This window comes from Chiloscyllium plagiosum, unplaced genomic scaffold, assembly GCF_037043375.1.
Source record: "Chiloscyllium plagiosum isolate Xiang-an unplaced genomic scaffold, Cpla_swu_hap1 HiC_scaffold_22, whole genome shotgun sequence".
NCBI lineage: Eukaryota > Metazoa > Chordata > Chondrichthyes > Orectolobiformes > Hemiscylliidae > Chiloscyllium > Chiloscyllium plagiosum.
This window is the reverse complement of record NW_028270160.1, coordinates 43,016,261-43,041,979: the sequence shown is the minus strand read 5'-3', so window position 1 is coordinate 43,041,979 and position 25,719 is coordinate 43,016,261. Positions and strand designations below refer to the sequence as shown.

Genomic DNA, 25,719 nt, shown 5'->3' with positions numbered 1-25,719 from the left:
GCTTTCTTCACTACTCTCTCTGCCTGTGACTCCACTTTCAAGGAGCTATGAAGCGGTACCCAAAATCTCTGGTCACAGGCCTCCAGTCTGAAAAATAACCATCCGTCTTCTACTGTCAAGCCAATTTTGTATCCAATTAGCCAGCTCTCCCTGATTCCCTTTACTCAACAACCAGTTATGTAGTTACTTGTCAATGCCTTGTTAAAGTCATTTAGACAAGTAATTTCAAGTCTAAACCCACTATATCACAGAAGTATAATATTGTCAATAGTGGTACATTGTGGTATTAAGCCCACAGGGTACAACACAGCTTCATTTAAAATAAGATCTTGTCCTAAATTCAGAGTTACAGCGTGATTTTTGATAGCGCTCTATTTTACAGTGACACTGAAAAATAGCTGCATCTTTAGTTATGAACTAACTCTTCTTCATTGATATGTTGATCTTCTACCTGCAGGTTTTGTGACATTGCGACTGTTGTCATGAATGAGTTCCCTTAGGATAGCAATAGGTATAATTTTATAGCACTGATTTACTAAGCAACAGTCTATGAGATATATATGTGTATGTACATATTAAAACAACTAGTGCAATCTGATATGAAAAACATGAACTTCTGTACATTCTATCTCTATAGTTCCATCCAAAATAACAAATAACAAATAATTCTAACGTAGTTATCACTCCATCCCAAAAATTGAAAAGAAAATTGTGCTGGGCTTTTTCTACTGAGGTGGGTAGCTCAAACTGGGAAATTTCTCAATTTTGCAGTCCAACCTTGGTTTAAAATGCCCCAAATTTCACTCTGTTGTGGCAAAGTTGTATTGAGTTGGGTTAGCTGACCCCAGAAGGAGACCATCGGCACTACTAGGGAGGGCAAGTGTTGAAGTCAATTACTTAGAAGATCTGCTTTGATACTCTGAGCCTTTGTTCCAGTTTTTTTTAAAAAAACAGTGAAGCTCTCTAGACCTCACCCCTAGTACAGCCTCTCTCACCTCAGTGCTCTCCTATACTCCATTCATGCCGAATCACTCAGTCCCCAAATTCCCTCAAATGCGTCTTTTCATCTTCACAATCACTCCCAGGATCCTACATAGCAGAACTCATGAATCATAGAGCTCCACTAAAAAATTCTAATGATCCAATACTCTCATACATACACACTTGAGAATAATTATAATCATGAATCTTATTCAAAGCTCTTAAACCTCAAGCGGTTAATCCTGTGTAAACAAAACACATCTGACCCCACAACAAAATTTTGTAATAGCACTTTCAACTGTGAATCACACTGTAAACTCAGAACACCCAGCTAAAATAATAGTAGACTTTGAAACACAGTCAAACATTCTCAATTAAATATAATAATCGTCATAATAATTATGACGGTAACAATGATAATAGCCATTTGGAAATGTTAGCAAAGTCCTTTAATGAAACTGTATTAACACATACATTTTTAACTTACACCAGATGGCCTGTCAATCAAAGTACCCTAGCAAAGTTTTCTTTATAACTTACACAGAGAGTTTTATGTTTAAAGAGCAGTGGGTTTGTAAAGCCTAAGCGCCTGATGCTTAAACAAATATTTTTTCATCCTTCAAGAGTATTTATATCTGTACCATTAATTTATTACACCGATTCTGTGGATTAGCTCCCTTGGAACAGAAAATAAAAGAGTCCTGCTTGAACACAGCACTAAGCTGAAATGATCTGAATTTGGATTTCTATTCTGTGTAAATCACATCCTGGCCTTTCCTAGAGGCATATGTAAGATATGTTGGATGTGCAGGTGAAGCTTATACATCATCATCCCATTTTAAAAAGTTCACTGAGACTTCCAAATCAAGTCTAAAGGATCATTTTGAGATATTTTGATCATATTGTCAAATTTGAAGTCAATGTTAACAGCTAGAATCACATCACTTAATTTGACTAAGTTAAGACACTTTCTAATACAGTATAAAAACATACATGGCAACAGTAAATGGAAGAGAACTGAGAGAGAGAGGTATGCTGTGATTTATACAATACCTGATATCAATGACACTGCTGAATCTATCTTCCAGAAACTGAAGAAATTCACAAGGTGATGTGAAATAACGAAAAGTATAAAAAAACTGCTGGACGTAGCCTTCTATTACTGCATTACTGCAAAATTAACAACATCTGTTAAATATACACATTACAATATGCAAAAGCAAAGAAAAAACGCTGTTGCACAAATTGAAAATGCCTTTCCCAGACAAATAAGAATCTACTGTTTCCTCCTACGTAGAAATCAAAATAAATCTTTCTGATACACCTTATATAATTAAATTACCTATTACTGAACAATGGAAATTGTAGTCTGCATTTGGAATTAATCCTAACCACGTTCTACACATAATTAGTTTATAACTAAATATAGATGAGATTGAAGCATCGAAACTTCTATCTGAAAAAAAAAACAAATCATTAAGCTTTCTTACTTTAAATTCAGGCCTTCCCCTGCAAATAGATAACTTATATCAAGGAAATGTTTCTTTTTGAGAAACAAAATCAGAAATTGCTGGAAAATCTCAGCAGGTCTGCTAACATCTGTGGAGAGAATGCACAGTTAACATCTCAGGTCCAGTGACCCTTCTTCAGAACTTCAGAACCCATTCTGAAGAAGGGTCATTGGACCCCAAACATTAACCCTGCCTTTCTCCATAGATGCTGCCAGATCTGCTGAGTTTTTAACCGCAATTTCTGATTTTGTTTCTGATTTCCAGCATCTGCAGTTCTTTGTCATTTTTTACTTCTTTTATGAGATTATGTCACAAAACTGAAAGTCTATTCTTCATGATTTCTAAAACAAAATTGCTACATGTCAATGCAAAAAGTAAATTTCTCTCTTCAAAGCCTTTTCCTTTTAAGCATTAAGTATAGTAAAAGTGTCAACCTTGCATTTAATAGTAAACAGGCATTGCTGACAATACAGATGCTAACATCTTGATGGATCCTCAATAATAGACCACTACTGTATTCAGGTAGTCACAAGAGAATGGTTTACAAACAAAGAAATGAGGAAAGTGGGTACCATTGAGATGTTATTTGGATTTACAATTAATTTCGAAATGGAAACTATACCAGACATCCTCAGCAACATGATTGTAAAAAGTTGTCAAAATATCGGCTTAAGATTGTTTTAACATTGTGTTAGTGGAAGCTATCTTGAGATCTATTAACTCTTAAAATAAAGTTAAAGTTACTTTGTTAAATTTCTACTCAAGCAAATTGTAAACTTCTGGTGTACAGTTTTCTTGATAAAAAGCTAATGCTGGCAACTGATTGAGATAATTTGATTAGATTTGAGTTATTACTGTCACATTTACTGAGGAACAGTGAAACGTATTGTCTTACTTGCTTTACAGGCAGATTGTACTATACAAGTGCATCAGGGTAACAGAACAAACTGCAAGGTGCAATGTAACACCTGTTCACAGAAGATAACTTTTTGTTATTGGGCATAATCAGACGATAGTGAAGCTTATTTGGAGTATCAAATTAGAAGTGTTTGTAAATTACCTTCAACAAAACATTTAATAATTTTTTTCTCCAGTATGTTTCCAAGTCCATGACTGAAAATCTGATGTCTAATTTTATTAATAATTTTTAAAAAAATTTACAAGAAGTAGGATTGGTTAAACAATCTTAATTATCCAGGTATTCATTATTCTATGAAGTCAAACAAAGCAAGCATAACATTTGTCAAAATTAAATACTCTGAAAACTCCCAGAAGTAATTAATTAAAATATCAAACTGTTTCCATGGCAAAATCAAAATCATAAATACCACTGGTGGGGAAGGAGGTGCCTGTGGTGCTTGGCATGGATCTGTTGGGTTGAATGCCCGAGTTCTATATTGTGTATACTATATAATAATGAACCAGTAATTACACACATCACAGTTTAGACATTGATCTTCTAAGAGCTGCTCATTTATATAACAACAAGTAACTGAAATACTACCACACTTCACAATGCTGAAGCACATATATTAATCACCTGCAAGCAACAGACAAAGAGGCAGGCCCAGCACTGAAATGTCTATAACACCCAGTCTCTCAATATCTGAACTCCGCTATTGAGTTTTCACTTGCAAAGTTACAGTAGCACAAACTGTAGCTCTGTAATTTAAAGGCATCATTAATTACATTTTCACTTCTCATTAAATTTTACTTGTGTTAAAGGAAAATTATATTTCTATTTAAATGGGCTTTTTCAAAGTTGGGATAGCTCTGCGTTATCATAAAATAGCTACTAGTGTTTTTTATATTATATACTGCTCAAGTAAATTTAGTACAACACACATTCTGTTCATCTAACAAGGCATTTAATAAGATTTAATGAGATGGATAATTAATTAAAATGATGAATTTTCTTTATTCACGTGTGGGATGTGGGTATCGCTGACTGGCCAGCATTTTATTGCCAGTCTCTAGATGCCCTTGAGAAAGTGGTGGTGAGGTCCCTTCTTGAACTGCTGTAGTCCACTTGGTGTAGGTAGACTCATAATGCCATTAGGGAGGGAATTCCAAGGCTTTCAAACAGTGACAGTGATGGAATGATAATATTTTTCAAAGTCAGGATGGTGACAGCTTGGAGAGCAACTTACAGGTGGCAGTATTCCAATGGTCATAAATGGTCTTGCAAATACAAATTCTTACCTTTTTAACTTTGCAATTATATTTAATATGATTTGATATTCTTTGCTACGTGCTATTCACCTGCTATAGAGGTTTGCCATCAGCCCCACTGCTGTTCCAGCCTGAAGTATTTGTGTTCTGTCCTTGCTTTGGCTCTGATCACCTTTCAAAGAGTGGAAGGTGAGGAAGGAATTGCTATCAGTTGATCTGAGATTTAATGTCTCTGACTGGAATGAGGAGATGACCAGTGAAGGAAGAACAGAGGAGTTCAGGCCCCATTGCTCCATTTGCAATATCTAGAGAGACCAAAATTACTATTGAGATGAACAATGACATCTGTTACAACAAAAACAAAATATACACGTTGCTGGAAATTTGAAACCAAAAACAGAAAATTCTAGAATTACTCAGCAGATATTACTTAACATCTGTGAAAAAAAGAAACAGAGTTAATGTTTCAGGTCTGCAACCATTCATTCAAAAGCATGAGTGAAACAAGGACCCCTTTAGGAAACCATGCTGACAGTTTTTTATTCAGTAAAATGGTGATATGTCAGAGGAGCTTAAAAAGCAACATACAGCTTGTCTCCTGTTCACAGTGAAATAATTAGTACCATGGCTCCATTACAGAGGATGTCGGATCAGAATTCAGCAGTGTATTTGAATAATTGAGCATGATATTGACAAAAGCGAAAATGAGTGGCAGATTGGCTGAATTAGGGCAGAAGAGGGTGATGCTGCAGAACTTTAAGGTGACTTTTTTGATGAATAGATATTTGGTTGAATGGGGATATTATGTTGAGTTTGTAAACATTATGGTTGAACCTGAGGGACAAGGGAGGGAAAGAGGACAGAAGCAGTTGTGAAGGTATGAAGTTTTCCTCAGGTCCAAAGACAATCACTTTGGTCTTCACAATGTCTAATTTTACAACTCACACAAGACAGGACGTCAGTCAAGTAGTCTTGTAACACAGAGGAGCTGGAGGGATCAAAAAGAGTGGTTGAGTGACTGAACTGTGAATTGTTCTAAGTGGGTTCCTTCAAACCTGAATATGCATTAGAAAATTCACTTTTCTTATCTAAGTAGAAGAGTCTAGTTGAGTAAACAATACAAAGTTTATTAAATTCATGCAATAATTTATTGTTACATTAATATGACTTACATTATGACTGAGATTGTTGGGAGCACGCTAGCCCCAGTTCTGTCTCACAAAGAATCCTTCTTTACTCTGACAAATTCCTTATGATCTTACCACAGTGGGTGGGTACTTAATCAAGTACCCAATCAAGTATTTTCTTTTTCAGACCCGTACTGTCAGCCTAAATAAAAAAAAGCTAACCCCATATCTGCACTGAACACACCAATGGGTAACACAGAGGAAGAGGAGAAGGGTGGGGGTATGGGTGGAAAAGATAGAATCACAGAGCATTCCTGAGATGATAGGATAGGAATTGGAAATATTAATTGCTGGAAAAACTTATGGATGGGTAAAAATAAAAAGCTGCTCCTATCAAGCTAGACAATCAAAGATAGGCTTTAGGTGGGAATGTTATGGTTGACCATGTTGAAGGGTCCAGAGGAGGTTGTGGAGAGATAATGCACCATGATTATTGGGAAAGTTATCTGTGACTTTGGTTTATTCATTATTTTTATTCTTATTGTTGTGTTTTGTGACATTAATGATTAGAGAGTCAAACTGAGAGTTGTGGGAGAGACGGATATGGATGTTCATTGATATTAAGACTAAAAGATTAGAAATGGGGCTAATTTATAGATGTAATGGGTCAAATGGCAAGTAGGGAAGAATAGCAGTAGCTTTGAAACACAGGAGGACAATGGTGATGGAGAGGGGAAGAACATACAGTCCATTAGCCTAAGGGCCAATAAGAAGTTGGGTGGTCATGAGTGATAATGGGCATGAGCTCACAGAGGATGGTTTATGGAATATGAGCGGGCAAGAGAAATGTGAAGAGAATTTGAGGAAGCTGATACTCCTGAGTGTAAAGTCATCCTTAAACAACTGTGGCTCCCAAGGTCAGGGTGTTTTTTGTAATATAAAGATGTTTGCAGTAGTGCATTCAAATAGGTGACAACTTCATGCTGGTTATGTACATGTGTTAGAGATTATGTGGAGATGTGTGGGTTCTGCAATAAATGTAAGAACACAATCTGTGATACTTTAAGCTACATATATACAATCTATAAAACTTTGTTCATAAATAATAACAGAAAAAATATTGACTTCACGGTATGCTTAACAAATATAGTTCCCATTGATATAGCCTTCATTAGACTTTTATCATTGAATATACCTCAATATACTTCTTTGCCAGCTCAAGGAACTCCATTTTCAGCTTCATTTCTTCAAGCTGTTGCTTCAGTTTGGGCAGCACCACCTTTGCATCAATTCCTTTAAATTAAAATGTAATGTTACATTGTAAATATACAGCAAATAAGCCAAGTCAACCAATGAAAGCGTTAGGGACAAAGATTTGCATATCTTTTCAGCAAACTCAATATGGTGCCATGAGTTGAGGACGACATGCTAGTACCAATTTTCCACTAACATCAAGAAGTTTTCATTTTGCAGTGACCCAACAGTGACCAAGTAACTAAAGTCAGGCCTCAATCTGATTCTGGAGGGCAAATCTCCATAACTATGCTTGGCAAGCCATTTTATTTATGGAAGGTAGCACTGTCAGGGACTTATGCACTTGAGCTGGTTTAATTACCTGTTGAAGGAGTGGAGTTGATTAAAAACAACTGTAATTGTTCAAGTGGACACACTGGTAAATTGACCAAACTCAAATCTAATACAGACTCTCTGAAAATCTACAAAAAACATCCTATGAAAGAAAGAGAAAACAATTCTAAACTGTATGTTTGGTAGCATAAATCTGTGTAAACACTCCCCATACTAGAGACAAATAGCTGCCTCACGGTATGCATGCCTCAAGGTTGAAAGGGGAAAACATAGGAAAAAGGCTACAAAAGCAGGTTAAGGAACTCATCTCTCGACACTGGCCAACCTGTCCAATATATTCAAGGCTCAAGTCAAGAGGGTGTGGGAATGACTTCCACTTGCCTGGATAAGTGCAACTGCAGTAATACTCAAGGAACTGGTACACCATCCAGGATGAACAGCCTTTGATTGGCAAACCACTTCAACATTCATTCCTTTCCCCACCAATGCACCGTGGCAGCAATGTGCACCAACTACAAGGTGTACTGCACACCAATGCCCCTTTGACAGCTTCTGCCAAACCTCCAATCTCCACCACCTAGAATGACAAAGGCACAGATGCATGGGAACACCAACTAGCTGCAAGTTCCTCTTCAACTCACACATCATCCTGACTTGGAATGATATCACCATTCCTTCAATGTTGCTGATACAGAAGCCCACAGTTTTCTTCCTCACACATTGTGGGTCTACCTTCACACCCAGCTTCTCAAGGGTAATTAGAATCACAGAATTGTGAAGGTGCACAGGAGGCCAATCAAACCACTGCATCTGTGCCAACTTGTGGAGCATTTTACCTTAGTGCCAATCTCCTGTCTTTACCCATAAACCTACCCACTGGTTTTATTTAAATAATAATTCATTGTCCCCTTGTGCAATTAGGAATAGGCAATAAATGTTTGCCAGTCAGTACACCTGCCTCCTATGCACAAATAACATAAAAAAACCAAATGTACCATATTAACCTTTGTTTCTTTTTTCCTGTTGTTGGAGTTTCTGGTAGAAGTTTTTAGTTTTTCGAAAATTCTTAGACTCCATCATCAATTGTTGTTCAATTTCCTGTGAAACCAAAATAAGGTCAGTTTAACTTCAAAAAGTAAACGAAAATCCTTTGCATTACAGCTATCAGGAACAGTGTCTTCGCGGTAATCCAGAGGCAATGATAATGGTCCAGAGATTTAAATTCAAATCTCACAGGCAACTGGGTGAATTAAAATTAACTTAAATAAGTCAGGAATAAGATGTGTAAAGATCAGCATGAAACCTGCAGATAGTCATAAATGCCCAATTTGGTTCACTAAATTCTTTGAGAAAGAAAATTTAACCTAAATATGACTCCAGACACACAACAGTGTGAGGGACAGTTACAGCCCTTTGAAGTGGCCCAGCAAACCAACCAGTTGTACCAACCTGCTACAGAAAGTCAAATAACAACAAAACCCACTGCAACAAAGGCCTACACAGAGCAGTATACTCTGCAAAGTTTGCCTTACCTACATCCTTTGCAAACATTTGGCAGAGCTGTCCTACAGGCAACAGCACAAGGTAGTTTGAATTATATTGCACTACCAACATCTCAGACTACATTCATCACAATCAATGAGATGGTGCGATCCCACCGACCAGCACAGGTGGCAGTACAGTTGGAAGACAGTAGCATCTAGCGTCATTAGTACTGACCCCAAACCCCACCAGGTTTTGTTGTATCAGTTCAAAATTGGGAAAGGAAGTTTCCTACTGTTTATCACATATTACTTTCCTGCTGGACCTTAAGTTTCAAATTTAAGATCTAATTTGACACCCAGATACCTGCACATCTGAAACTTTATGATTGTCTACCTTACCATATCCTGTGTCATTAACTAATCATCAGTTTATTTGCACTCAACATGTCCATACATTGGCTCCGAAACACAACTCTAATTCATTTGCCTGCATCTGTTCCAGCATAAAGTCTTGTTCACCTCGAATTGATATTGTCACAAACCTCTTGTAGCACTGACTTCAAATTCTCCAGCCTCACTTTTCCTTTTTTTAAGATTTCTTCAGTCCTTGAATCTTTGCTATCATCCTCTAACCTATCCCACAGTAATATATGGTACATTCTTCTCTCCTTCCATTGTAGCAGTGTTGCAGGATCTTGGTCACAGTCACAAACCCCAGAATTCTTTCTTCAGGTTCAAATTCCTCCTGAAGTTCAACACTTTCATAAGATGCCATTGCTCAACCTCCACAGTTCTCCTCAGAATGTGAACAACACACAAATAGAAAAGGGGACTTTTAATTGACATTGGATTGAAAGTGCTGTTTCCAATGTACAGCTCCTCAAGTCCAACAGTGCCAGCAACAGCCGTGTCGAACACTAAATGACATGCAGTCTGCAGGTTCTAAGTCTCAGAGTTCAGGACCAAGACTGTCACATGGGTAGGGAGGTATGGTGGGGATAGGGGAATGGAAACCCTGATGGAAAGGTCAGAGAGGAGGGAAGACCATGGGGTTAGACCCTGTGGGTAGGTCACTCATAGAGTCATAGAGATGTACAGCACGGAAACAGACCCTTCAGTCCAACCCTGTCCATGCCGACCAGATATCCCAACTAAATCTAGTCCCACCTGCCAGCATCTGGCCCATATCCCTCCAAACCTTTCCTATTCATATACCCATCCAAATGCCTCTTAAATGTTGTAATTGTACCAGCCTCCACCACTTCCTCTGGCAGCTCATGCCATACACACACCACCCTCTGCGTGAAAACGTTGCCCCTCAGGTCGCTTTCATACCATTCCCCTCTTAATTTAAACCTATACACTCTAGTTCTGGACAACTCCACCCCAGGGAAGAGACTTTGTCTATTTATCTTATCCACGCCCCTCATTATTTTATAAACATTCATATGGTCACTCCTCAGCCTCCGACACCCTAGGGAAAATAGCCCCAGCCTATTCAACCTCTCCCTTTAGCTCAAATCCTCCAACCCTCGCAACATCCCTGTAAATCTTTTCTGAACCCTTTCAAGTTTCACAACATCCTTCCAATAGGAAGGAGACCAGAATTGCACATAATTCCAAAAGTGGCCTAATCAATGTCCTTTACAACCGCAACATGACCTCCTAACTTCAATACTCAATACTCTGATCCATATCATACCAAACACCATCTACTCGTGACTCTACTTTCAAGGAGCAATGAACCTCCACTTCAAGGTCTCTTTGTTCCACAACATTCCCTAGGACCTTACCATTAAGTGCATAAGTCCTGCTAAGATTTGCTTTCCCAAAATGCAGCACCTTGTATTTATCTAAATTAAACCTCATCTGCCACTTTTCAGCCCATTGGCCATCTGATCAAGATCCCATTGTAATCTGAGGTAACCCTCTTCGCTGTCCACAACATCTCCAATTTTGGTGTCATCTGCCAACTTACTAACTACACCTCTTAAGCTCATATGCAAATCATTTATATAAATGACGAAAAGTAGTGGACCCAGCACCAATCCTTGTGGCACTCCACTGGTCACAGGCCTCCAGTCTGACAAACAACCCTCCACACCACCCTCTGTCTTCTACCTTTGAGCCAGTTTTGTATCCAAATAGCTAGTTCTCCCTGTATTACATGAAATCTAACCTTGCTAATCAGTCTCCCATGGGGAAGCCTTGTCAAAACCCTTACTGGACTCCATATAGATCACATCCACCATTCTGCCCTCATCAATCCTCTTTGCTGCAATCAAGTTTGTGAGACATGATTTCCCATGCATAAAGCCATGTTGACTATCCCTAATCAGTGCTTGCCCTTCCAAATATATGTATATCCTATCCTTAAGGATTCCCTCCAACAACTTGCCCACCACTGATGCCAGGCTCACTGTCTATAGTTCCCTGGCTTGTCTGTACCACCCTTCTTAAACAGTGGCACCATCTTAGCCAACCTCCACTCTTCCGGCACCTCACTTATGACTATCAATGATACAAATATCTCAGCAAGGGGGTGAGCAACCACTTCCCACAGGGTACACCTGATCAGGTCCTGGGATTTATCCACTTTTATGTGTTTCAAGATCTCCAGCATTTCCTCCTCTGTAATATGGACATTTTTCAAGATGTCACCATCTATTTCCCTACATTCTATTTCTTCCATGTCCTTTTCCACAGTAAACACCAATGCAAAATATTTGTTTCGTATCTCTCCCATCTCTTGCGGCTCCATACAAAGGCTGCCTTGCTGATCCCTGAGGGGCCCTATTCTCTCCCTCGTTACCCTTTTGTCCTTAATGTATTTGTAAAAACTCTTTGGTTTAACTCTATTTGCCAAAGCTACCTCATGTCCCCTTTTTGCCCTCCTGATTTCCCTCTTAAGTATACTCCTAATGCCTTTATACTCTTCTAAGGATTCATTCGATCTATCTAGTCTATATCTTACGTATACCTTACGTATAGAGGCATAGAGCCATGGAGATGTACAGCATGGAAACAGACCCTTCGGTCCAATCTGTCCATGCCGACCAGATATCCCAACCCAATCTAGTCCCACCTGCCAGCATCTGGCCCATATCCCTCCAAACCCTTCCTATTCATATACCCATCCAAATGCCTCTTAAATGTTGCAATTGTACCAACCTCCACCACTTCCTCTGGCAGCTCATTCCATACCCGTACTCCTTTTTCTTAACTGAACCCTCAATTTCTTTAGTTATCCAGCATTCCCTACACCTACCAGCCTTTCCTTTCACCCTGACAGGAATATACTGTCTGTGGACTCTCGCTACCTCATTTCTGAAGGCTTCTCATTTTCCAGCCATCCCTTTACCTGCAAACATTTGCTCCCAGTCAGCTTTTGAATGTTCTTGCCTAATGTCATCAAAATTAGCCTTCCTCCAATTTCAAGCTTAAACATTTGGATCTTGGCTATGCTTTTCCATCACTATTATAAAACTAACAGAATTATAGCTGCTGGCCCCAAAGTGCTCCCCCACTGACACATCAGTGACCCTGCCCTGTTTTAGTTCCCAAGAGTAGGTCAGGTTTTGCACCTTCTCTAGTAGGTACATCCACATACTGAATCAGAAAATGTTCTTGTGTACACTTAACAAATTTGTCTCCATCTTAACATTATGCTAGTCCTAGTCTATGTTTGGAAAGTTAATATCCCCTATCATAACCACCCTATTATTCTTATGAAAAATGAGATCTCCTTACAAATTTGTTTCTCAATTTCCCTCTGACTATTAGGCTGTCTATAATACAATCCCAATAAGGTGATCATCCCTTTCTTATTTCTCAGTACAACACAAATAACTTCCCTGGATGTGTTTCTGGGAATATCCTCCCTCAGTACAGCTGTAATGCTATCCCTTATCAAAAACACCACTCCCCCCTCCTCTGTTGCCTCCCTTTTTATCCTTCCTGTCGCATTGTACCCTGGAACATTAAGCTGGCAGTCCTGTCCATCCTGAGCTACATTTGAGTAATTATTATGATATCCCAATCCCATGTTCCTAACCATGCCTTGAGTTCATCTGCCTTTCCCGTTAGGCCTCTTGCATTGAAATAGATGGCAGTTTAATTTATCAGTCCTACCCTGTTTTATGCTTTGTCCCTGCCTGCCCTGACTGTTTGACTCACTTCTTTTCTCAACTGTACCAGTTTCAGATTGATCTCTTTCCTCACTATCTCCCTGCCAGTATATTAGTCCCCCTCCAATTCAGGTGCAATCCTCCTTCTTGTACAGGTCACTTCTATCCCAGAAGAGATTCCAATGATCCAAAAATGTGAATCCTTCTCCCATACACCAGCTCCTCAGCCATGCATTCATCTGCTCTATCCTCCTATTCCTACCCTCGCTAGCTCACAGCACCGGGAGCAATCCAGATATTACTACTCCTCTCGAGGATTTCCTTTTTAAATTCCTGCCTAACTCTCTATACTCTCCTTTCAGAATCTCATTCTTTTCCCTTCCTATATCATTGGTTTAAATGTGTACAATGACCTCCTGCTGGTCCCTCTCCCCCTTAAGAACATTCTGCACCCTCTCTGAGACATCCTTGATCATGGCACCAGGGAGGCAACGCACCATTCTGATTTTTCGCTGCTGGCCACAGAAACATCTGTCTGTGCCTCGGACTAGAGAGTCCCCTAACATAATTGATCTCTTGGAACCTGACGTACCCTCATTGCATTAGAGCCTGTCTCGATAGCAGAAACTTGGCTTTTCGCGCTACATTCCCCTGAGCATCCATCATAGAGTCATAGAGTCATAGAGATGTACAGCATGGAAACAGACCCTTTGGTCCAACCCGTCCATGCTGACCAGATATCCCAACCCAAACTAGTACCACCCTCCAGCACCTGGGCCATATCCCTCCAAACACTTCCTATTCATATACCCATCCAAATGCCTCTTAAATGTTGTAATTGTACCATCCTCCACCACATCCTCTGGCAGCTCATTCCATACACATACCAACCTCTGCGTGAAAAAGTTGCCCCTTAGGTCTCTTTTATATATTTCCCCTCTCACCCTAAATCTATGCCCTCTAGTTCTGGTCTCCCCCACCCAAGGGAAAAGACTTTGTCTATTTATCCCATTCATGCCCCTCATAATTTTGTAAACCTCTATAAGGTCACCCCTCAGTCTCTTACGCTCCAGGGAAAACAGCCCCAGCCTGGTCAGCCTCTCCCTGTAGCTCAGATCCTCCAACCCTGGCAACATCCTTGTAAATCTTTTCTGAACCCTTTCAAGTTTCACAACATCGTTCCGATAGGAATGAGACCAGAATTGCATGCAATATTCCAACAACCACTCTCTACATTTTCCAAAACAGCATACTTGTTTGAAATGGGGATAGCCATAGAAGACTCCTGCACTACCTGCCTACCTCTCTTACCTTTCCTGGAGTTAACCCAGGTAACTGTATCTGCAACTTTTCTATCTTCCGATAACTGCCATCCAGCAAATCCCCTTGCTGTTGTAAATTCCTCATTGTCTCCAACTGTCTCTCCAACTGATTCATTCAATCTGATAGGATTTCAAACCAATGGCATTTATTGCAGATATAATCCTCAGTAACAGGTAAACTCTCCCTAAACTCCCATATCCAACAAGAAGAGCATCTCACTCTACTATAGGCCATTTCTGCCTCTTTCACTCTACAGACCCAGAAAATAACACTGTCTTATTCCTCTACAAAACACTGCTCCAGGCTCACTTAATACTCATGGCTTATATTTTTATGTTTAATCAAGAGACATATCTCAAATAAAACATATAATCAAGAAAGAACCCACTCTACTCACTACTGAAGACTTACTGTAAGACCAATCTTAAAACTATTCACTTATCTGTTTCTGTGCTGTGACCTCTCCCAAGCAGGTTCCTCCAAGATCTCTATCCCTCCTGCACTGCCTGACTGTGTGCTGCCTTTGTCTGTTCCGCTTCCTTTTAAAAGTCCTGTTGTTTTGACTTTTTTTCTCCAAAGTTCCAAAACAATGCAACAGTATATAAAACAGTAATTGCTGCTCCTGGAGTTCGAGAAAATCACCTTCAGCATCTAAAATACCTCAAATAAAGAGCAGCCTGTTACAGCTAAAAATATGAATCCTTTCCTCCAAGAGCGCCCATGAGAGAAGGAACCATCCTGAGGCCTGAGCAGGTTGAGCTACCAGACATGTCCCTTGTGCCTGACCACAAACTGTTTTCAGAGTCGAGAGTGTGGTACTGGGAAAGCACTGCTGGTCAGGCGCATCAGAGGAACAGGAGAATCGATGTTTCAGGCAAAAGCCCTTCATCAGGAATCCTGTGTCCTTTTCCAGCACCACACTCTCGACTCTCATCTCCAGCATCTGCAGTCCTCACTTTTGCCACTAAATTCCCTCAGTTAGGATGGGGACCAGAGGGCAGATCATCCTCGGCCTTACCCACCCCCATTAAATTGCAGGCAAATAGGAGTGTGGAGGCCACCTTGGAATTTAATGAGTCCCTCCTTGCCTATCAAACCGGCCAGTTGGAGACCACACACTCATAGAATCCCTACAGTGAGGAAAGAGCCCATCAACTCTGCACTGATCCTCCCAAGAATATCCCACTCAGCCTACCCTAGCCCCATAAACCCTACATTTCCCATGGTTAATCCACCGAACCTACATTCCCCTGGAGGCTATGGGGCAATTTAGCATGGCCAATCCACCTAACCTAGTCTATTGGAGGAAACCAGAGCAACTTGCAAAAGGTCAGGGGTAGACAGTCATCTGAGGCTAGAATTGAACTCAGGCCCCTGGTGCTGTAAGGCAACAGTGCTAACCACTGAGCCACTATGCCACCCTAGTGACAATCCTGTCACTAATTCAAAATCTGGATTTACTCTCCCCTGCCCTTGCTTTTAATAACTGAGTCAAGCACCTTTCTTTCTAACTCAGCCACCAACTCAATATTCACATCATGAAGTCATATAATGAATCTCTACCATTTGCAGCAAAGTTTGTTCAGTGATTGAGCAAATTGGAAATGTAGGGAGAGCCCAAATCAGATTTGTGGAATAAAGGAGCAAGAGTGTCTTGTCTGGAGGAAATGAAATGTGGGCCCAACACTTTTAGAAAGTTTTTGTTTGTAAAATGCTTACATTATATCATCTAAGTTAAATTTTACTATTTGCCACAATTGCCTGGTGATAAAGTCTTAGAATGTTTACCATTGATGCCCCTTTAACCAAGTGATGTAAGTTACCTTCATCGGATATGTTCCAAATTGCACTCTGAGTATTTAATTGATATTTCAGATCTATGAAGGAAAACGTTACAATCTTATTTAGCCAGAATCCAGTACTTCCAAAAGTAATGCTTGCATCAATTTGATTTTGTTTAGCATTGCTTTTGAATATTTTCAATTTTCGAACGGCATCTTGCCATTATTCATATTATCAACCTTGAAAATTAATTTGAGCAATGCTTTCAGTGTAAATGGTCAGTTGTAGCTGGTGCACATCTTAACTCCAGCTACTCTCCCTGGTTCCATTGCCCTTAGTTCCCTAGCCAAACAAAATGTAAATATTTCCATTTTGACATTTTCAGTTAGGCCCCTAAAACGTGTTTGGAAGTTTGTGTAAAATATCGCTTCCTAACACAAAATAAGTTAGGGCTTGTCTCCTTGTTCTGAATTCTCCCACAAGGGGAACACAGCTCTTTTTACTCACCCTGTTAGCTTCTTTAATATTGTAAACATTTCAATTAGATTACTTTTTCAGCTTTTATACTTAATCCACGCACAATTTATGCATCCTGTCATCATAATTTAATCTTCTTAGTAAAGTTAATGATGAATCAGTGCTGCCCACTCCTGAAGCCAACACATCTTTCCCAAGATGCACTGCCTGCAATTGACCCAGTACTCTAAATAGACTCTGGACGATACTTTTTCTAACTGTAACATTAACTTTCTTCCCTTTACATCCCATCCCTATTTGTGATAAATGACAAATTTCATTAGTATTTTGAATTACCTTCAGTATCTGTACTCGAACTTTTACTGTTTCTTGTATTTGAGCCCCAAAATCTCTCGGCTACCCCATTCCCAAGTTTCTCAACATTTAGGAAACAACCTGATCTTTCTTTCTAAAATCCGAAGTGGATCAGATGAACTCAGACTTCACCAAGTAGAGCCTAATCTGAAAAAGTTTTGTTCACACACTTAATTTATCCCATTGCAATTTCTCATTCACTGAATCACCTCGCTTAGCATGCGCATGCAAGTGGGGTAAGTGGCACTCTATTCTTTCATTTAAGTTTGTTATAAATATACTGAAAAGCTAAGGCCCAGTACAGATAGCTGGGTGACCCCATTTGTCATATGCTGACAATTTAAGGACTTCCACCATCTGTATCCAGTCTTCCATCTGCTAAACAACTCCCTACCCATTTAAACAAGGAACAAGAGTTGGCCTTCAGCCATTCTAGCCTGTGCGCCATTCATCAGATCATGGCTGATTTGCTTTTCACCTCAACTCCACGTTCCTGCATTTCCCTGATAATTTACATTTCCTTGGTAACCAAGAATCTAACTATCTCTGCCTTAAAAATAGTTAAAGATTCTGCATTCTAAACCTTCTGGATAATGGAATTCCAAAGACTCACAACCCTCTGAGAGAAAACATGTTTCCTCATTTCAGTTTTAAATGACAGTCCTTATTTTTAAGCCATGTGTACATTACTTCCAATTCAATGCTCTCATTCTTTGATAACATTTTATATTGGAATCTTATTCAGCACCACCTTGAAGCCCTTTTTTTATTCAGAGAAGGTGGCAACTAAGGACAGGCAATAAATGCTGGCCAGCCAGCAAAGTCCACATTCCACATATGAATTTTAAAAAAAAGCATCACACTACTAAAATTTTCAAAGCATTTATCTTGGATTTCTAGATATGCCTTTCCCTTTATAAAACACAACTCATACTTGTCTATAATAATCATTTATTGTGTCTTCTTGTTAGTTGATAGCAGCAGGTTTGCAACGAACAAAAGGAAATGAATATTAGAACAATAGTAATCAATAATGCTTTATTTTAAACTTTATTTTATTGTCTTCTGTCAATATCAGTATTTTCAGAATCTATTGTTTCCAAGCACTATTTCACTTGTAATGTTTATTGTATAGTGTTATGCACACTCTGTTACGGTGTTTTTAAAATCTCATTCTCAAAAAAACGAAGTGTACAATTCCATTCAGAATTCAAATGCTCATTAGATTTTAGCTGCAAAGTTTGCATAATTAAGGAGTCGTGACACGGTAAGTTCTAACTGAATGGCCGTCAGTAAGTGAATTCTGACTTTTAGCTTTGATACATTTCTGTGTATTCTCTATAAAATTAATTTCTTGCTCTACAAGAAAGACAATTCCTTAGAAAGTGACAACAATATAAACTACAATTGGAATACAAATAATAATTATTGAATGGAAATGAAGACTTACAAAATTTTTAATTGTAAGTAAATTCAGAAGAAAAATGCAAATATAGTCTTGTACTAGCCTTTGCTTTGTTTGTTGGATAGAGTCAAACTCCAATCTTTGTTTTTTTCATATGCTACTGTACAGAAGTGAACTGCTGCAGTGACTAAATATGTATAAAAAGACATTTTTATGAATAAAGTCAATTTTTGAAATAAAAAAATGAAAACAAAAGGACTGATTTTTGAATGTCAGCCTATGAACAAAATTCATGATTCATTCAGACGCAAGCAGTTCATTTAAAATTCTTTTTCAAGTCCATTGAAGTACAATGACAAATGCGACACTTACCAACAATTTGGCCTCTATGTTCTTTTCTTCATTAAAGTTATGTTGACCCAATTGGTTCACATAGGTCTTCACTTGCTGGTTAAAATACTTGCTCCCAAAAAATGCACTGCTCCATCCTGGGTTGCATCTCTTTCTCCCTATACTTGATTCTGTTTGCCGAAGAGGCAAAGAAACTTGGGATTCAGATTCTTCAGTTGAACGGCCAATATCATCCTTCCTTTTTTCATTGCAGTGGCCAAACTTTAAATCTTGACATGGAGTGCAACTTTCATCAGTAAAGTGACAGTTATTTTCCATCTGAAGGAAACGTTTTGTCACATTTTGCTCTTCTTCCCAATGACCTGAGTTAGTCTTTACAAAGTTGTTTTCATCAGGTAGCATACTGCTGACATCTTGCCCAAGGATTATACCATCATTGCTGTTAAGCTGGTCTTCCTTACATTTAGCTGTAGAATACATGCCGAGGAAATTTACATCAACAGGTTATGTAGTTCATTCAACAGATTCTTGTATCAACTAACACCAAGATTGTACGTAACATCATGACAAGTGTGTGCTGTGCGAGATGGAGAACGTGTTTGATTCAAATGTCAGTTACCAGGGCAACAAGCACCAACTGAGATATCTATCAATATGAGTCTTTGCATGTTTATTGTATAGCCAAGCTTTCAATACTGCATAGATTCAATAAATTATGTTTTTATACTGCAGGTTGTCACATATATTTAAAAGGATAATAGACAGATGAGCATCATCAGTTCTCAAAGATAATAGTAGCCTTCATCAAGTCTTTTCAGGAAAGAGCAGAACTCACAACGAGCTCTGGTTGGAAAATCAAAGGGGTGGATTTGAAGTCAGAGCACCTTTTTGCAGGCATAATTTCTCCTCTACTTGGGCTTCTACTTGACATGTTGCAGGTTAACCTGAAGGAAACTCCAGTCGAGTGTGCAGACGTGATTTCAAGGACATCAATGGAATGGAAGTTGGGCAGGGCGAAGGGATGGTTGAGCCCCTATTGTTAATTTAGACCCCCAACAAGTACAATTTTACTTGCAAAGTAACAGATCTCACAATAAAATTAAGCTGTCAAAAATAGAGCTGATCAAAATTAACTTCATGATGCAAGTCTAGATAATTTATGGGAGGTACATCAAGAGCCACTAGTGCTATCCAGCGCATTTTCTGATAAAGCAACACTGTGGTAGTGCAGCAGGACTCTGAGCTGTCATGCAGCCAAACTCCAAACATTTTGCACAAAGATTCCCTGACAATGGCAAATGGTGGCTTCAAAATTATATGAATAGTGAAGGTTAGGAGCAGAGCCTTGAAACAGGAACATGACTTTACCTCAAATTCTGTAGCCTTAACAGTGAAGCATGTTATCCAGAGACTTTGATTGCAAATGGAAAACCCCAAGGCAACTCTGAAAGTGAGTTAACAGCTCAAAAAGGCTGACTAATACCTTTAATGCTTGCCTTCTGTCATATCTGTTAAATATCCACCTCATTTCAAGTGGTTCATCTTTTTGCATATGCCAACAAATGCACATTTCACTCATTTGTGATCGACGGGTCCAAAGAGCAAGGCATATATATAAACCCTGCACAAATCTGGAAAACCATGAATTATTGCAAAAATTATGGTATCATGCAGAATTGAACTAAGTCATTGTGTCTGTGCTGAAGTGCGATCCAATTATTTCCATTTCCTACTTTTCTCTCACAACCTTGCAAACAAAGTACGCATATTCTATTTGCTAGTTCTAGGAAGCTGCTGCCAGCACCCTTTCCATTGAAAGAAGGGAAATCAGGCATGGTGTTTGATCGGGGGCGGTAGTAAAGGGGAATTCACTATCTCTCTCCCTGCACCTTGTATTCTGACTTGCTGAGGTTGAACTTTGCCAGCACCGTGTGCGACACATGGAAAGATGTTTGTGAATAATGTCTGGACCTGACAACTGCACAGACAGAAGACTGATTCGAATCGGGTACTCTGTGTGTATTCACTGTTGTTCATACGCCATTAAAATATTTAAGAATAACTTGGGTTTGGGGATTTGTTTGCACAGGTAGCCAGATGACTGTTGCAAGATTCTGAATAACATCAGGTTCAATTCCTGTTTCGGATGAAGCAGACTTGGGACCTGTTTGAACCTGGACATGCACTGTCTCTGTGCGTGATAGGCAATGTTAAAACCCACATTGACAAAGAAAAACTGCTGAGAAAGCAGCCCAAGATGAATGAATTAATCATTTAGTCTGTGTCTACAGGGAAAGAGACATTTTGATTCCAAGATTATTTCACAAATTCATTATTTCTTGGTAACTAGAGGCTAAATGAACATGCTGCGCAGGTATGTACTTAACATTTACAAACTAGATGCATAACAGCCAGAAAACAGGCGTAATTCATACCGTTTTTGAAATATTTCATATCAAACTATCCTTCCAAACAACAGCAGCATTATTCCAAAAAACAGCAGCATTATTCCAAACCAACTTTAAATTTGTAATTAGATGTTGCATAATACCTGAATACAACAAATCAGAAAGATCATTCACTTTCAAAGTATTGAATTCTCGTGATGGTGTTGCTGATAATTGAGGTTTGCTGGTGATTACTTTGGTCTCTCGACCAACTGCTTTCACCCAATTATCTTCACTACTTCTTTGTTCTCCATGCATAGGATCTGAGTTGTTTTTATTCATGGCATGCTGTTGTGCGATGTTAAAATCAGCTGGATTTGAACTTGTGGCAGCCCTTGACCTGAAACATAAATAATAATTTGAGATCACGACAAGCTTCCAAATTTGAATCAGACAGGAAATAATAGATGAAACCTCTGATTATGGTGACATATTGAAAAATGTCCATATTACTGAGGAGGAAGTGCTGGATGTCTTGAAACGGGTTAAGGTGGATAAATCCCCAGGACCTGATCAGATGTAACCTAGAACTCTGTGGGAAGCTAGAGAAATGATTGCTGGGCCTCTTGCTGAGATATTTGTATCATCGATAGTCACAGGTGAGGTGCCGGAAGACTAGAGGTTGGCTAACATGGTGCCACTGATTAAGAAAGGTGGTAAGGACACGCCAGGGAACTATAGATCAGTGAGTCTGACTGGTGTTGGGCAAGTTGTTGGAGGGAATCCTGAGGGACAGGATGTACATGTATTTGGAAAGGCAAGGACTGATTAGGGATAGTCAACATGGCTTTGTGCGTGGGAAATCATATCTCTCAAACTTGATTTAGTTTTTTGAAGAAGCAACAAAGAGGATTGATGAGGGCAGAGCAGTGGATGTGATTGAGATGAACCCTGACCAGTTTCCCAGGGTTCAGAAAAGATTTAAATGGATGTTACCAGGGTTGGAGGATTTGAGCTATGTCGAGAGGTTGAATAGGCTAAGGCTGGTTTCCTTGGAGTGTCGGAGGCTGAGGGGTGACCTTATAGAAGTTTATAAAATCCTGAGGGGCATGGATAGCATAAATAGACAAAGTCTTTTCCCTGGGGTTGGGGAGTCCAGAACTAGAGGTTTAGGGTGACAGGGGAAAGATATAAAAGAGACCTAAGAGACAACTTTTTCACTCAGAGGGTGGTACGTGTATGGAATGAGCTACCAGAGGAAGCGGTGGAGGCACCTCTCCAACCAGCATGGCACCTCTCCAATCCACTTGTAGGAAACTGAGGGAGCATAGACATGCAACGCAGGGATCAACGGCAACCAGCATCGAAATGCGGTAACAAGAAAATTGTGTGCACAGGTCCAGCCATCCAGCTCACCGAATGAGTCACGCTGCATCTCAGGGCTGCTCGTTTGCTCTCTTAGCACTCACTCAGTCAGCACCTACCTCTGTGCTTGCAGCATCCATGCCTTGCCATGCTATGCTGTACCATGCCAATTACAATGTTGGCACTTCAGCTAGAGCCTAAATGTATTAGTACTACTGTACTGCCATCCCCTTTTGCACAGACAGCTGCTTGGCATGGTTGTCAGTGAGAATCTGTCTGGGTGGTTGGGGAAAAGGTTTTGCTGCACGACACACAGACATCAGTGTAACACCTAGAGTATGTACCAGCTGTCTGTGCAGCACATTGCATAATTATTCAACCAAACTGCCATGTCGGTAACTGAATGGGGGCTAGCCCTCAGTCCAGTTAAGATGGGTTCGCTTTCTAAGCTGGTTGTCACTGTACTGTCAGCCATGGCTGCAGTCTATGCTCAGTTCAGGGGCTTGGCCATGGTCATTTGCCTTCATGGACCAAGTACGGATATGTCCAACTACAGTTCGGGGAGTGGGCAATGGCCAATCCTGTAGGGTCAGAAGCAAGCTGTTAGGGGATAGTATATTGTCAATGAGGGAGCTGCAATCACAGCAGCCAGGATTCTGCTCAGTCATGGTTAGGAATTGATTATCACAGTTGGTCAGAGGTCTGGGAGTCTATTGATTATTCAGGAGGGTGCAAAGAGGGGCCTGGAGAGCCTGTTGGGGGGTTATGCAAAATAGGGCAGGGGAATTAAGCCTGTGGGTGGGAAAATAGAGGCGTTTGTAGAAGTAGAGGCCGCGATGATGGTAGGGGTGATCTTGAGGTGTATGCGGGTAGGATGAATAACTTCAAGGGTATGGGAGGCTATGGTAATGGGTGGCAGTTGTTGGCAGTGACTACCCAGCGTGGCATCATTAAGATGTAATATCAGAGTTCAAAGGCAGGGAAGACAAATGAATGGGGAGTTCAATGTGATGGATCTCCACATGGGGGCTCAGCTGGTGAGGGATGGAAATGGGCTGTTGGGGGATTGCAAGGTTGATGGGGATACAGTAAAGGTAAATTTGTCATTGTCCTAACCACTGCTGCAGCTACATTTCATTTACAATGATTTCTTCACTCATTTGCAATGCCTGTTGAGTCAACATGCTTAGATCAAATGCTGATCAAAGGTGATTTGCACAATTCCATTGGTCACTACAAACTGAACATTGGCAGCTCAATCATGCTGGCATTAGCAACAATGGATTAAAAAAGGCCAATGCTGGCTAAAGGTGAGACATTATTTATGCAAAGGGTTTGTGGGAATCAAAGACTATCCATTATATCAATTTAACAATGATCTATACTGAATGCAATGGGGAGTTGAAGAATTGATGTGGGTCTGGGATAAAGTTAAAAATCACAGAACAACAGGTTATAATCCAACAAGTTTATTTCGTAGTACAAGCTTTCGGAGCTCTGCTCCTTCATCAGGTAGCGAGCAAATCTAACCTGGTGTTGTGTGATTTTTAACTTTGTCCACCCTAGTTCAACACTGGCTCCTCCACACCATGGTCTGGGATAGGAAGGGGTGCAGAGACACTCCCATGAGATGTACTGTGCTGGTCTTTCAAATGGTGGCACATTCACCAAGTTGCTGTACATGCTGGGACTGAAGCTGAATGAATGATGGAGGTATGTCTTCCGTTATCAGGATGGTGCTTGTCTCTTGGTCTGGAGGAGTGCGTGCACCCCTCACCCACAGAGTATGCCATCAACGACTCTTCAGAGAGCCAAGAGTTTCTTTCACTTCTTGTGTTCCCAACGTGGGTACATGAGTCATCTCCACTGAGAGTCCTGTGCCCCGTTGTTGGTGGCATGTTGGTCGCTTGCTGTGGCAACCTACCTGGAAATGCCGGGGCCAACAAGAAACCCAGGAACAGCAGCAGTCTACTGTAGAGAACAAGGAGTACCCAGCTTAGTGAGAGGTTTGCAGCAACATGGCCACTTGGGATGTGTTGTATGTACAGGAGGCCCAAAGGTTTTCAGTCGCTACTCCATTTCCTTCAGATGTGCAAAATACAGTGTTGGTGGAAGTTCCATATTAATTTCCAATATTCCACTTTGCTGTGATGGGACGACACTGTATGCCAGAGTAGGATTGGAAGGCTACAGGACTGGGAGGCCATCCTCTCCCAGTGACTGTGAAGGCAACATCTGCTTTGAACTTCCATGTGCCTGGCTCCTCCCAGGGAATGATGGGTGACCTCTGTGAGATTTGGACGCGCAAATATGTCAGGACAAGATCACACTCATTTACAAGATGGGTGCTGCAGCCTAGGCAGTAAGGTTCGGGAATACAGCTTGCTTCCCCCAGGTGCAGGGTGCCATCAACCATACACATGTGACACTACGAGGACATTGTCACAACACTGCAGAACTCCTCAACAAGAGGGGGCTTCATTCCATTCACATTCAGGTGATCTGTGACCACTTCCTGGAGTAGTGTGTGTGCTACCCTGGCAGCTGCCACCATTCCTACATTGTGGGGCATTCTTGTATACTTGGTGTGTTTGACACAGTCCAGGTACCTTTCAAAGCTGGTTACTGAGGGTCAAGAGATACGCATTGTGACCATGACCAGTGATACGACTATGCAATGCTTTAACTAATGCAGAGTACAGATAGAGTGTCGTCTATGTCTTAACCAGAGCTGTGGTGGAGCAAATATTGGAGCTGCCAGTTTCACCACTTGGGCTGGTCTTGGGTGCAGGGGAGAAGTGTTGGAGACAGGGGAGCTGAGGATGGCACTCCAGTATTGTCTGGACAATTGGAGCTAGCAACAAGGTGACATGCTGGAGACTGAGGAACTGGGGAAAGGGGAGCATTCTTTTGAGAAAGAGCTGATTGATACCTGATTTCAGTGAATAAGAGTCGGTGTGGTAGGCAATAATTGGACTGTAAAATAGTCATTGCTCATGATATCAGTTTTGGGATCAAATTGCAGTCTGTATTTTTTTTTGTGTTCCTTTTTAGTGGCTGTGAGCAAAAGCCATTGTTTGGAATTGTCACTTCTTGTCTGTGTATGATGTTCCCTTATTGGGCAATGGCAAGTTGTAGATCTCCAGTAGACTATGGTACACCATAGAGAGGGTGTTTGGATGGGATGCAGTTGAAGTTAAAGCCATTAGAATCTTGCTAGACCACAGGGCTACTCTCTCAGAAAGAGACAACTGTTGGTGGCTTAACCTGATGGTCACACGCCTCA

At 40.4% G+C, this 25,719-nt stretch overlaps 1 protein-coding gene across 8 annotated transcripts in view; it reads right to left on the bottom strand.

Moving 5' to 3' along the window:
- The window catches only part of kndc1 (kinase non-catalytic C-lobe domain containing 1), a 354,394-nt gene that overhangs the window by 178,481 nt on the left and 150,194 nt on the right, over positions 1-25,719 (bottom strand). For all 8 annotated transcript variants that reach the window (XR_006314907.2, XR_015760947.1, XR_006314906.2 and 5 more), the window contains 6 exons: positions 21,233-21,468; positions 18,703-19,148; positions 8,383-8,476; positions 6,987-7,084; positions 4,755-4,969; positions 2,035-2,151 (listed from right to left, as the gene is read on the bottom strand). Coding sequence is in view for 4 of the 8 variants with exons in the window: in XM_043712540.2 (XP_043568475.2) it covers positions 2,035-2,151; positions 4,755-4,969; positions 6,987-7,084; positions 8,383-8,476; positions 18,703-19,148; positions 21,233-21,468 (1,206 nt within the window). In the remaining 4 variants the exon portion in view is untranslated. The remainder of the gene's footprint in view (positions 1-2,034; positions 2,152-4,754; positions 4,970-6,986; positions 7,085-8,382; positions 8,477-18,702; positions 19,149-21,232; positions 21,469-25,719) is intronic.